General features: G+C 43.1%; 1 protein-coding gene across 2 annotated transcripts in view; it reads right to left on the reverse strand.

Annotated features, from left to right (window-relative positions):
* Positions 1-13,764, reverse strand: part of LOC117728010 (SH2 domain-containing adapter protein F-like) — an 85,014-nt gene that overhangs the window by 15,598 nt on the left and 55,652 nt on the right. Inside the window, exons 3-4 of one of the 2 annotated variants that reach the window (XM_034528648.1) lie at positions 7,954-8,172; positions 6,796-6,894 (exon numbers count right to left, since the gene is read on the reverse strand). In XM_034528648.1, coding sequence (XP_034384539.1) covers positions 6,796-6,894; positions 7,954-8,172 — 318 coding nt within the window. The remainder of the gene's footprint in view (positions 1-6,795; positions 6,895-7,953; positions 8,173-13,764) is intronic. The other variant, XM_034528657.1, reaches the window with a different exon arrangement.

The following is a 13,764-nucleotide window of genomic DNA, read 5'->3' on the forward strand; positions in this document are numbered from 1 at the left end:
TCAATAGCCGAGTGTTTCGTTTTTTTGTTTTACTGGAATCTCCTTCACCTTGTAACGGCATTTAAAAATACTGCTGGCCCCAAGGCCTTGAACCATCATTGACTCGATGCCATCTATTGTCAGATGGATGAGTGCACCTTTACACCTTGGAGCATTCTTCAGTGACAAATTCAAATTGTGGTCTGAGGGGGCAGCAGCAGCAGCACAAGAGAGCCGGTTCAAACATCTATCTTCAAATCTCACCACATCAACCGGTGTACAGCTGTGTTGGCTGATGCAGATGTTGTCTTGTGTCAGTGGACGGTACAGGTTAAGTGTTTTAGAGACCGAAGGGGATTATCAGGTAGGAAAATAAAATAACAACATGATGTCCAACTCATGTGACTCAGCCTGCTCACTGTAAATTCCTTAATTCAAAGACTTTGTAGCATAATACATAAAATTTCAAATTTACGATTTTTGAATACAATTCGGCTCGGGTTATTGTAATTATTGGTAGCAAATTCTGTGTTTTAGTCTTCTTGAAAAGACACAAAAGACACACAAACTGAGGACTATTTCTGTGGGAATATGTAAACAAGATTACGACGTCTCGTTTGCCATCTGACTGCATTTGGATCAATATGCCACTTCTGATCTGCATGAACCACATTAGTATACAAGGCCTAGTGTTGACATAGGAACAGATGCTATTAACAATTCTAAATGGACAGAGGGTATACAAGTTCAGCACACAAAAGTGGCCATGTTCAGACTCTAAATAGGAACATTTCAAAGTGTGTGTGTCCGTCGCTTGTCCTGCTTGCTTTGGAAGCATGTGATGTTGGCAGGACGTCACTCAGACTGGACGCCGCCAGGTTGAGCACCAGTCTGGGGGTTGGCATTCAGTGAGCTTGTGTGGCGTAAACGCTGCGGCTGAATAATTGTTGCAAAGCCTCTATGTCGGCTACAGTTTATCAAAAGAATACTTGAACAATGTACAAGGGTCCATTTTTATGTGTGTTTACCTCCCCTTTGTTCTTCCAGGAGCAGATCTATCTTTAAGGCCAGGTATTTGTTTACCCAGGCTTTTCATTAGCCCATAGCACTTCATCACTGTAAACAGTGCAGCGCCATAAATCAGCAGCCATGCTTGTTTCCACCAACGGCATTTAATTTAGTTCTGCTTAATTTGGTTGGCTAATTGCATGCATATTCAAAACAAGCTGGAAGATTGCAATGTTTATGCCGACACATTATAAGCAGAAGAGCTCTGAAAAAGAAAACAGCCTCTTTCTGAAGACGCGTTTGTTCCATCGACACCCAAATCATTATAGATAACAACTGTGTAACGCTCTGGGTGAACTGAAATGCCACCTCACGATTCTCCGCATACTGTATCCGTCGCATTATACGGTCCGGTTCTCTTTCAAAGCGCAGATCTGCTTTGGCATTAAAAATGAGAATTCGGAGAGAGAGAAGCAAGAGATGCGTTAGTGATGGCTGGCCAGCGGGAGCTTCTACGGGGGCATTGCTGGAGGAGCACTGCTGCCATACTTTGTGAGGGAGGTTTACAGTGCTGCTGTGTGTGTGTGTGTGTGTGTGTGTGTGTGTGTGTGTGTGTGTGTGTGTGTGTGTGGCCAATGTGTGCGAGTGAAGATAAGACCTGTGGCAGCGCTCAGTGAAAAGAGGGCAAGACACATTTGAGGCCCATGAAAGAGCGCTGTCAGGAAGGTTATCAGCAGGGTGTTGCTGCAGAGGACGAGACCAAGCTGAGGAGTGACAGACAGCAAGGGAGGGGGGGGGGGGGACCAGACCTGCCAAGCAGAGCGAAACGGAGCCATGGCACCCACAAAACAGCCGGTTTTAACCCAGGTGCAAATAACCCGCGCAGAACTGTAACTGAATCAATTATTTATTTTAGGACATTAGACTTGAGCCTCAGGTTTCTGGGTCGTTAAACCCATGAAGATTCATTAAAAAACCATAAAGCTCCCCAAGACCTGAGGGAGCGAGCGACAGCGTCTTCTCTTATCTTCTGTGTTAAAACCCACGGTACCCCGCTGGCCGGGAGCCAAGTGAAAGGAGTTAGTAGCAGGTAACAGAGGCCAAGGAGATTAGGTGACGATTGCTCTCAATCCAGCCCCCGCTGTGACGAGGGCTCAGATTTCCGATGGCGGCGTGACCATGTCTGGGTGTGTGAGCGAGCTTGTGTCATATGCAGAGTCAAAGCTTGTGAGCTTCCACTGGCGGACGTGCGAGCACACTTTTCTCTCGCCCTCACATGTTCAAATTCTAATGTGTATTCCTCACTCTTCACCTGCGGTCTCATCCATCACCAAGTCGGCAGCCATGAGGGAGGCAGGAGAGAGGCTGTGGTGAGCATGGGTTCAGTCTAGAGTGTGTGTCTATGTATGTATGTAAAGGGGTGGGGGGGGGATTAACCAAACCGCAACAGCCCCCCAATACTCTAACAAGGCAGGGCATTTATATTCCATTGCATACCTGTCAGGAGATAGGCCAACAGCGAATAACAACACCAAGTGTTGTGAAGAGGCGTGCGAGCATGCAGGCGGCGGTAGGGACAGCGGAGGAAAACGGGCTGCAGCACGGAGCATTAATCTGCTCTCCTTCCCCCATCATTAATGGAGACAAATAGTCTTTTATGCAGATAGCGCAACGTGTTACACCGTGGTGGGCGGGCGTAGGCAGCATTCGGTACTTATTTAATGCACCCTCCTATTTCTTTTCTACACCCACTCCACAGCTTAGTAAGGTTGTGTATCTTTTTTTATTATCTGTTCATTGTTTGTTTGCAAACACAGAACATTTTCCCGTGAATGTTTTGATGACTGCAGAAAATGCCTCCAAAATCCAAACTGCGTATCATTAGTCATTGATATTCCACGGCCATGAAGTGTTTTAGCAACCATAGCAATATACATAGGAAAATGATTGCCCTGTAGAAACCTAACTGCACAGGGAGCTGTAGTGAGGCTGATCTGAAACGGGCCAGCTGTGCACTGAAGTGCTTGAATCAGGCCTGAAATAGCAACCTCGGAACATTTTGACATACTACCTTAAAAGCTGACCTCTGAGGACACAGCAACAGCACCTGTATGGAGCTGGTTAACAACTCTCCATTTTACCCATATTATCTAAAAAAAAACATAATAAGCGTTGGACTGAAATAAAGGCAACACAAATTGTTGTATTGTTATGTTTTCACGCTCTGTGTAAAACATCTGCAGTAGATCACAAAGTTGCTTTGCAAAATCATATGGATATTTACAATGCAGTTTAGTAAATATAACATGTTACTTTAGCTTAACAAATAGCTGGTTCATTTAATGTGTTTACATTTTCCTACAGAATTTATTAATGATATATTGTCAATAAATGTTCCTACATAAACCTTTTTGGATGTGTTTTATTAGCCTCAAAACTGCACTTTTGCACTAAAGCAAATTCACATACATGTTTTCCCCTGCATACTCCATCATGACTCCCCATCCTAAAGCAGACCCTAACAACTAAAGAATGCTGACACCATCAAACCCACATAACCCTAGTTTGAGTGACCAGAAGTATCTAGTTATTGGTTCAACTAATGAAAGTAAAATATAAAACATGAAATATAATCCCAACATGGATTCCACAACTACTTGAGCAAACATGTCCAGACGGCTCAAGCTTTGACTAACAGTAAGCCCGTGACCTCCTGATTCCAATCTGTAGTTATACAACCCCAAGTAAACCTTTGCAACACTGCTACCATGACGAATATGATGTAAAAGCTTTGATGGCGTTGGAAAATTGGTTGGATGAAAATTCATCGACATAAGTGTTGTGAAACACCCAGTAGATATGTAGATGTTGAAGATCTCACAGAAGGCTCTAAGCTGTTTGTAGACAGTCCTAAAGAACTGGCTCACAAGTGGACTTAAATATTGAAGCAGTGTATCATTTCTTGACTATTGAGGTAAGCTGGTTGCAAAGATCAGAGCCTCGGGCGCAGGCACACATGCTCAAGCCTTGAAAGGTGGAACACTTTCTCTAAGCCCCTTGATGTCTGGATCCAAGGCCGGTCTACACTGAAACCTGCAAGAGAAACAAGCCTGTGTTGACACGGCTCGTCCCAAAGACCTCTTTCTCATCATTCCTCTTTGTGTCTGTCTTTCAAATAGTGGGGAATTATTTCTGCCTGAATAAAACATAACGCAGAATGAAGACGAGCAATGAATCAAAAGAACCTTTTCGGGGCTGCAGCTTTTGACAACTTAAATGTCTTAGCTCTCCAATTGCCAGCCAACACTTTGACATCCAGTGGAAATAAAATTAATTATCATCAAAAGAGGGACGCTGTGTGTAGAAGGGGGAGTTGAAAGAGGGATGTGTTAGTAAATAGCGCCCCAACACAAACTTCTGAGTGCTGCTTGACAGAAAAATAATGAGGGAGAGGAAGAAAGTGATTAAGGATGCAGCATCCCTTATTTAACTAATCACAGGCAGAGGCAGAACAGCGTGACTCCTATGAAGACCTCAGTGCCTAGAATACACAGAAGTAAACAGGACACAGAAATTAGGTGACAAAGAAATTAGGAAATTGAATCATGATAAAAGAATAGACAAGACATATTATATTTATGTACATACACAGAGCCTGCTCTGCCTGTCAGTACTGTGTCCATCTGAACATGCAATTTATGATATTACTAAGTTTTAAAATCTTCAAAACAAAAGTAAAAATCTCTCACCTTTTTTCCTCTGTCACAGAGTAATTATACTATCTTTCAAGCTGCTGTGAGGAACGTTTAACTGGTGAATTCTGATGCCTCCATATAACCAACATAAAGTATTGTCCATTTCTATATAGTTATCCTTAATGCTCGTCATCGATGCCATCGGGCCGCCTTCCGTGTGAAATCAGATGAAACCATGCAAGTTCACCAGAACTGTTAAAGCTCCTGCGGGAGGAGAGCTCGAGGCACGCGAGAACCAGAACCAGGTCTGAGGGGGCGACCGTCAGACCCTGCAGCAGCAGTCAAATGAGAGGTTGTCTAAAGGGACTCGGGTTCTCAGAACGCTTCTGCTTCCGTGAACAGGCACCGCCTAAATCAACACAAAATAAAAGTTCCCTGTAGTAGCTCTAATGAGGTACAGGAGGTTGGTACTGAGTGGTACGCTGCTCACCTGCAGGCATGCACTAAATACTCCCTCAAGCCTTTTTCTTCTTCCACAAATGAGATTGATGAGCTTGCTAGCATGTAATGTCACATAAGAGAGTTCACACACACTAAAACATATTACATACCACAGCGAGGCCCAACTCAGCACCTGATCCGCTCCTCCACTCTCGTCCATGCTACTGCCGTCACTACGGCTTGAATTATGCCATCATAAGAGACTAAAACCAATATTTAAATGTATGTCTTTTTGATGTAATGACTGAAAGTGGATTGTATTTTGTATAAGACGTGTTCTGAGTTTGGACACCGAAGCGCAAATATTTCCCACCATTCTGTCACAGAGAAACCGACTTGACGTGTCTTTTACAGGTGTATATGAGCTATTGACCGCATCTATGTAATTGGGCTTTAGAGTGTGCTTTCATTTTAATAAGCAACATCTTATGACCTGCCTCCAGATGTCTCACAAAGTCCATCTTTAACTTCCCATCAACAGAAAAACACCATCGGGAATTAATCTCTCTCGCATCCTCTCTACCTCTAATCAATTTTGCTTTATTGAAATTCTAAAAATGCAATGCAGTGTTCCCAAAGCAAAGAGAAATACAATAGAGGAATACATGGAAATGAAAATAAAAGTATGGAAAATAAACTAGAATATGATCTATTCATTATCCATCATTTTGATATCGCTTTGTGAGATTACAGTTACAGTTCGATAAAGTCAAATTACTCTTCAAAGTGTCAAAAACTAATCACAACCATAGCAACGCATTTTCCCAACTGTATCCACAATAAGACTTCAGGGCCATGCATATTCATAATGGCTTCTTTCATTCAGCTGTAAATTAAAATTAGTCATCCTGATGATGCAAGATTATTATATTATTGTTTGTGTGCAGAACAACCCCATATAAGTAAAACAGCATTTTAAATCGCAATATAGCCTATTGCAATTTTTTTTCAAATTTTAGGAGGCTGAATATTTGTTAAAAGGCATTTTACATTAAATATTGTCATGCTGCAGAGATGTCATGGTTCTATACATCATAATCTACAGATAACATATTTGATTGGTATAGAACCCCCGCAGAAATCATACCATAATCATTTTTACATGTGTTTTTCAAAACCGTTCAACCAGAGTGTTCATTATTCTGGCCCCACAGCACCCTTAGAGGTGGAGGAGACAACATGGATTCCCACACTTCACCCGTCACCCCTACTTCTGAGCACCCAGAAGTGTGACTGCACTTACACACTCGTGTGTACAATGGAAGGCTGATTTGAAGACTATTGGCTGTGCCTTTATTTTAGCAATCACACAAGTGGCTTCCTGATAATGCCATTCTAATCAAGGTCATTTGCATTTCAAGTGGATGACATTTTCTCAACTAGTAGATGTAATTGTTTGGGCTCACACTTCTTACACCTGCTAAAAAAATCTGCAAAACATGCTTATAACATTCATTCTAAAAGGACAATTGTTTACCTGTGTACTGAGGATTTAAGCAAAGAATCATTCAAATTGCAAGATTCAGGGTAACGGTTTAGGCATCAAAGTCTAAGTGTAAGATGAACATAAAGACAAACAAGAGACAATCCCCAGCCCCATCTCCAATGGTACCTGTGAGGGATTTAGAAGTGCAGTCCTTTCCTCCGTGGGGACCTGATCCAGTGCCACTTACAGAACCCTCGTAGCTAATGCAGTCATAACAAAGCAGAGCTGTTCAAGGATAAAAAAGAAAAAAATATAAAGAGAAAAGGGACGATGAAAAATAAGAGTCATGGGTTGCTGATTTTCTATTATTATATCAGGTAACAGGCTTTTATTTTTAGGCTGCATTTTTCATATTCCAAAGCCATATTCTTTCCAGGAACAGCCCTGTTTGATGTTATGGCTGTGTTAGCCATGCTGAAGGTCTCACACCACAGCGACTACCTGCCCCTACATGCAACTGCACAACCAATCATGCCCCCCTGAGCAGCATAGGTATCATTTTAGCTTAAACAGGCTGCACTTGGATCAAAAACAGCACATAGCAGACTGGACACCTGCAAGTGAACTTAGCGGGTGCTTTAACAGAGAAGGGAAGAAAGGAGCGTTAACAGAGAGTTTAAAGCAGCAGCAACCATCACCACCCTGACAGAAGCCAAATTCAAATGTGTTAGAGCCGGAAAAAAACAGACACCTGGGTTAGTGGAGCAGAAGGGAAACTGGTTCAGAGTTAAAAGCTTGGAATTTAAAAGCAGTCATCGCTAAACTGGATTAGTTTTTACTGTGTGAGCTTTTGACATCAGGACTATCAGAATATGATATTTTAAGTTAAAGTGGCAATCCCTAAGATTTTAGTCCATTTCATATTTTCTATTTAAGTCAAAACAATGTAATTGTGCTTAGTGTTCAGCAGTCTGGAGTCTTTCTCTCAATACATGAGCTTCAAGTTCTCAGATCTGTGCGCATTTAGTTTTTTTTGTGTGTGTATACAATGAAGAAAAAAATCATTTTGCTTTTTGTCCGTGCATGTTGCCACAGACACCCAAATATACAAATATTTAAATACTTTTATGCGGGTGCCTAAATCGCTATTGTGTTGCCTGCAATATTTCAAATGGAAATCTTTGGGATTGCCTCTTGTTGTACGTTTATATTGATTCTACAAGAAAGAGCAAAGCGTGGAGGTTCTGTATTGTTTCCACAAAACTCCTTTCATGCTATGCAGTATGTTACCGATGTTTAGCTACTTCTCCTTGTGTCATATTATGTGGGTGCTTATTGTCGTACCTGCAAATGCTTTGGAAATCCTCTCTTTCTTCCACTCCCAGGGCTGGTCATACTCCTCGGGGGGTCGCTCGTCATCCTGGGGCAGCCGGCTTTCTCTGGGGCAGCGCGAGTGCTCAGGGTCAGAGTCGCCGCCGTTCTCGGCTGGCTCATATGGCGTGTCGTACAGGGGCAGCTGCCTCACCAGCCCTTCCTTAGGTCCTCGCCCACCAGCTCGTATTTCTACAAACAAGGAGAAAGGCTGGTCGTTAATGCTGGGTTTCTGTGATAAAGTTTTAGAGATGAAAACGGCTCCATCCGCATATGAGAAATAACGATTTATGACAGCATATGCAATTACAAAACACTAAAGCAGAACATTTTGTAAAGCCTGACTCGCACATTTCTTTGTATAGCATGTGATGAATGTGGGTGAATATTTCAACTGATTTGACTGAGAAAGAAAAAAGCCTCATGGTCACAGTTTGAGCTATTTGTTATATAATTCACAGCCAATGACAGTTTGCAGGTTAAAGGGCACTAATTACATTGCCTATGAAACAAAAGGGTCTATATATTGTGCTCTATCTATAAATGAGGAAGAAGCTGTAAACCCAGTAAAGCCTGTCATTTATTATGGCTGGTAATAAACAATTTCTGATCATTGTAGAAGAAACGGACGATGGGGGGCAAAAAAAGGTACACAAGGCTCCTAATGTTGGTACGTTCTTGTGCTGGGGAAATCACTTGTACACTGAAGTTGCTCTGATGTTGCCCAGTGTTGCACTGCCTCAACTACCTGGGTTTATCTTTTATAAAAGGTAGCTGGAAGCATTGCAGTCAAACTGCAGCCTCAATGCATCCTAACAACAGTTAGCAAGGCACCGATATAAGACGCTAATATAAGAGTTCACAGGCCTATCAGTAACATAAAAGTATGCAGGGCACCTCCCATCCTCATTGTACATCAGGAAGAAAGTACATCTGCATGTTGATGGGATATGCGAGAAGAAAGGGCCCCTTGCATGTGCCGAATGAGGGTGATAGTTTGCTGTTGCTGAACTGATAACATAAGTGGAAAGCAGAAGCAAGTGTTGAAATAAGGGGAGGATAAGGAGGCCTGGGGGGGCTGAGCACCTGCAAAAAAAGCACAAAGTGTAACATCCCCGAGTACAGCAAAACGGTTCTGAACAGCCGGGCCCCGGGCTGCACATACCTGCTCTGACAGAACAGAGACAAAACCAATTTCCTTTCTCACCTTGCTCTCTCCGTGTCCCCCGCAAAACTATAAACGACATACTCAGCATATAATGTCTCTTTTATCAATAGCTGGTGAATCTGTATTTACATTTCATTTGAGTAGTTTTGTGATTCTCTTATGCTTTTCACACCAAAAGCGCTGCGAATATTCGTAACGCTTTTGGTGTGAAAGCCGCATTAAAGTCAACATATATCCAAGATGTCTTCTCAACTCAGTGTTAATATTCTGAGGGTGCTGTTAGAAAAAGGGCCTTCCTCCCGGCAATCTGTGCAACTGTTGTCAACATGTCACGCTCTGAGAGACCAACTGACTGACCACCAGCAAGCATCGGCATACGTAATTCCTCAAGATGGACAACTTACATTTGATTTTACAAACCTGAGATGGAGGATGGAGATTTCCTCTCCAGTTTTAAAAAAAAAAAAAAAAAAAAAAAAAAACAGCCACTCAACCAAAGGTGCAATCTTCACACAATGCAGAGTGGCTCCAGTACACTTTTGTTGGAAGATTTCAACATCTGTGGTTTGTCTGTAGTTGGATATTTCATGTGTCCATACTTTCTGCATGAAGATAACATCCTGAATAAGGTGGACACTGCCATGAAGGATGCCTGGCCGCTCATATAGCAGTCAGGTTTATCTCAAACATTTCAAAGAGGCTGTGAAAACCACATTACTATTATTAGAAAAATAAAAGTAAAGCAGTGCCAAACATTTCAGAAAACCTCAAACATTTCAACGTTTGAAAAGTGGGCATTTTAGGTATGTTAAGAATCATAAATCCAGTGCATGTTTGTGTTTTTCCATCCATGTTATAAACCTACTTAACATCACTTGACCTAAACTAGGATGTAAGCGAAACCTTTCTCTCTCGATGTAAGTAGGTGAAACAGACCTGACTCCTAATGAAGCATCGTAACCTTGAGAACTCTCCTCATCTCCTTTTTCCTCTTCTCAACAATCTCCCTCTACTCATATGAAGTTGTTAGCAGTCTGCACCCTTCCTCCTGGGCCGCATGAAGCTGTTAGTGGCCAGCACCACCATAGAGTAATGCAATGTGAAGAGAATGAAATATTATGCCACACTACTGCATAATTGCCTCTTAGCCCAAGGGAGCTCTTGCAGAAAAATGAGCAATGCGTTGAGCCTAATGGAGCTACGCGCCGGTGGTGGTGGAAGCGGAGGGGGTGGAGTGAGGTGAGGCTGCCTGGTCCCGTATCTCAGCGTAATCCAGCATTAGGCAAACTCACACTCTTTGATCTAGCAGTTAAAAGACTTGGTACTAAGAGATCTTGGCATGATTAGGGCCTACCTCCCCTGCAAGAGAACAAATAGCTCTAGAAGGGGGTGGAAGAAGCAAAGGGGGGCGGCATGCCAGAGGCGGCAAAATAAGAGTGGAATGGGAGGAGGGTATTACTGGTGGTGAGTAAATCTTGTGGGAAGAACCCTTTAATTGGAGGCACGTTGCTTTCAATGAACCGCTGCAGTGGAATGAGACTCCCTCCAAGGGATGAGGCCTTGTGTATGTGCAGATAGTAGCACACAGTAGTAGTCCTTACATCCTCCACTCTTTTCTTCTTTGCTGTCAGCTCCTGTTAAGGCACGCTTGGTAAGCTGGGTGGGGACACATCAGTCTAGGCAAATTACAGTGATTGGCATGGCAGTGGGGTTGCATGTTTCAACACAGCTGCAGTCTATCTTTTTGTCTTTGACCTCTACCCTCTGTTAAGGGTCAGAGGTCAGTCACCACACCCTCCCTTGATGTACCTCTTACCTCCCCCTCCCCGGATGACTGACTTCCTGTCCAGATGCTGCACTTCCTCTCTTGTGCTTTTTCCCCTTGCCTACTTGGTCCTCCTACATTCATACCCCTGAAATTCCTTGCAATATTTTTATTTTCCCAGTATTTTACAAGGGGAAGGAGAGGAGATATTTCAAGACCATTTATGCAGCCAAAAGTAAGGTTTTGCTCCAAAATTTGTACTTAAAGTATTTCAGGAAACAATTAAACCTCGAGAAAGTGTGCCACACTCCACAGGGTTTCAAAAGCCATGTTGCAGCAGCAGCACTGACCATAAGCATCTGTTTAGTGCCACTAAAAAAAGCTGTGTTTGTGTGGGAGGGAGGGGGTTGCAGAGCATACTGCTGAGAACCAAACAGCTGCATTCGAGCTACAACTATTTATTCCTAATGAGAAAAGACACGGATACTAACCGTCATAAAAAACTGTTAAGCACCAGTTAGTTGAATGCAGGTTTCCTCATGCAAGCAAAAAAAAACATAAATAGAGGCAGTGACAAATCCCCTGTCTTCGTTATCATTTTTTTATCTCTGGTTCATGAACTCAAGAGATAAATCCTAAAAAGGAAAGAGAGGAACATGTTCCTCGCAATACATCCAGGGGGGCTCGTGTTACACTCACTACAATAGAAGCCCTCTGGGCATATTATCATGGCAGTGCATGGGCAGGCAGAGAGCTCCGGATTAAATAAAAAAGACATTAACAGCAACCAACCTGGCAACCGCATCCTGCTGCACATAAAGGACTGACCGAGCCATCTAGCCCTCATCGTCCGGACCACTCCCGCCGTACTGGCCGTCCTTCTCCATTATTGGCAAACCAGTAAAAGTGAATGCATTTGCAAGAAAGTAGCAAACGATTGCATAACTGTGCCTTTATTGCAAGGCTAAAGCTTCAAATATGTAAAGGGGAAACACATTTATCTGCCTCTCTGGTTGACTGCCACCCACCCACTCTCAATGAGGCAGAGAGAATTTGCTGTGTCCGAAGTGCTTGCAGAGGCACAGTGAATATCTGGATTTGATTGAGGGGATCTCTTGTGCACCAGTGAAGGATTAAATGCGATTGACTTTTCGCCCCAGGAAAAGAATGGCCAGAAAATAACCAGGTTTTAAGGATTTGCTCTGCCTGCTCCCTCAGGTCAATCACTCTTAAAGAAAGCCTGAACCTGTGAAGCTATTGTCACTTCATAGCGCTCGGTTATCAAGGAGGTGGAACTCTGCGGAAAACCTTCCATCTGAGGAAAATGGGTAACTAAGTATACATTATAGTGAAACACAGATCGATGAAGTAGCAGATGCTTTCTGATTCAAACACATTAATTGCTCAACTTGTGCTTTGGCGCTGAGCTGCTCATGAATGCCAAAAAGGTATTTTAGTAAACTTAGCGATCTATGACTGTGGCCAAGCCAAGCTTGTCCCATGACAGAGACACGCATTTATGAAAGCTACAGGGTTGATTAACTAGGCTCAAACGTAGCAGTGAGACTTTTCTGTCGCCTTGAGTTCTCTCTGTTTGACGGCCCAGGTCTGTGAGGGACGAACAGGGTTGATCTTGCGGCGGCAGTCAGAGATGTAAGCTATATCGGGGGCTACCCACAGGTATTGTGTGTCAGTATGAGAGCTGGCTGACAAGAGAAGGTGTTTTACTCCTTGACCCGTGGCGGCCTGCTGTTGAGTGTCATTCCGCTTTATTGAGTGGCCGAGGAGCTCCTGCCAGAGACTGTTACCCAAAGACCTCTGGGAGAACAGTCGCGATAAGCAAAGACAAAACAATCCTGTCAGCTTTGTGCTCACATTTTACCCACAATTTTGACTTAATTTCCATGTCTCGTGGCTTTTTAAAAAGGAACAAAAGCAGCAAAGACAAAAGGAATTAATTAACATGGGCGCTTCTGTTATACGTCTCTCTTCACAGCCGGCACAATTTCAACATGTCTTACTTGATTTGATGTTGAGAGACAATTTATAACGCTTTGATTTTTACAGGTTTGTCCAACTGCAAGGGGTGTGTGTGTGTGTGTGTGTGCTGCTGTGTCTCCATCAGCCTCCTGCAGACAGAACAAAAGCAGCCATGCCTTTGTTCTCTCCGTCTCCTACTTCCTCCCGGCTCACACTGTGCCAAGCTTGCGGTGGGTACACTCCAAGGCCTCTGCCTGCCTGTCACACATATATACGTATACTTTTGGAAAGCCTGGAAGCCAAAGCTCAGACAGTCTATTCATGCTTGGCCCGGAGAGAAGAGTATTTTGGGTTTTGCCGCACTATTTTTGGTTTGTGCTTTCTTATAAATGCCTACTGTTTCAGCTTGAAGCCATACTTTTTGACATTCAAATGGAACATAGTGAATGGCTCCTGTAGGCGGACCAATAGAGCTGGGTCACCTTTTTGAATTAATGTATAATAATAATAATAATAATAGGAAATATATCTATCTATCTGTCTGTCTGTCAAGCCACGTAAGTGTAACCTTTTAAATCCAGTTAAAGATCGTGCAGCAGATTGAATGCATGCCTGTGTGGGTGTGCGCACCCGTGTATGTGTTAATTTGCTGTTCCCCCAGATGGCCTGAGGGAATAGAATCTGAAGAGTGTCTTCCACAACATGCCGACATGTATATGGATTCATTCCCTTACGGGAGCAAGAGAGTATGTCTAAAGAGACGCCATAAACAAAGCAGAAAACAAGAGGGAGGCGGGTGATGACGGAAGTCAGACAGACAAAGTAACAGAGACACAGAGAGTGAGAGTCGGAGGGAGACTATGGGGATGTA

This window comes from Cyclopterus lumpus, chromosome 3 (assembly GCF_009769545.1).
Source record: "Cyclopterus lumpus isolate fCycLum1 chromosome 3, fCycLum1.pri, whole genome shotgun sequence".
Lineage (NCBI taxonomy): Eukaryota > Metazoa > Chordata > Actinopteri > Perciformes > Cyclopteridae > Cyclopterus > Cyclopterus lumpus.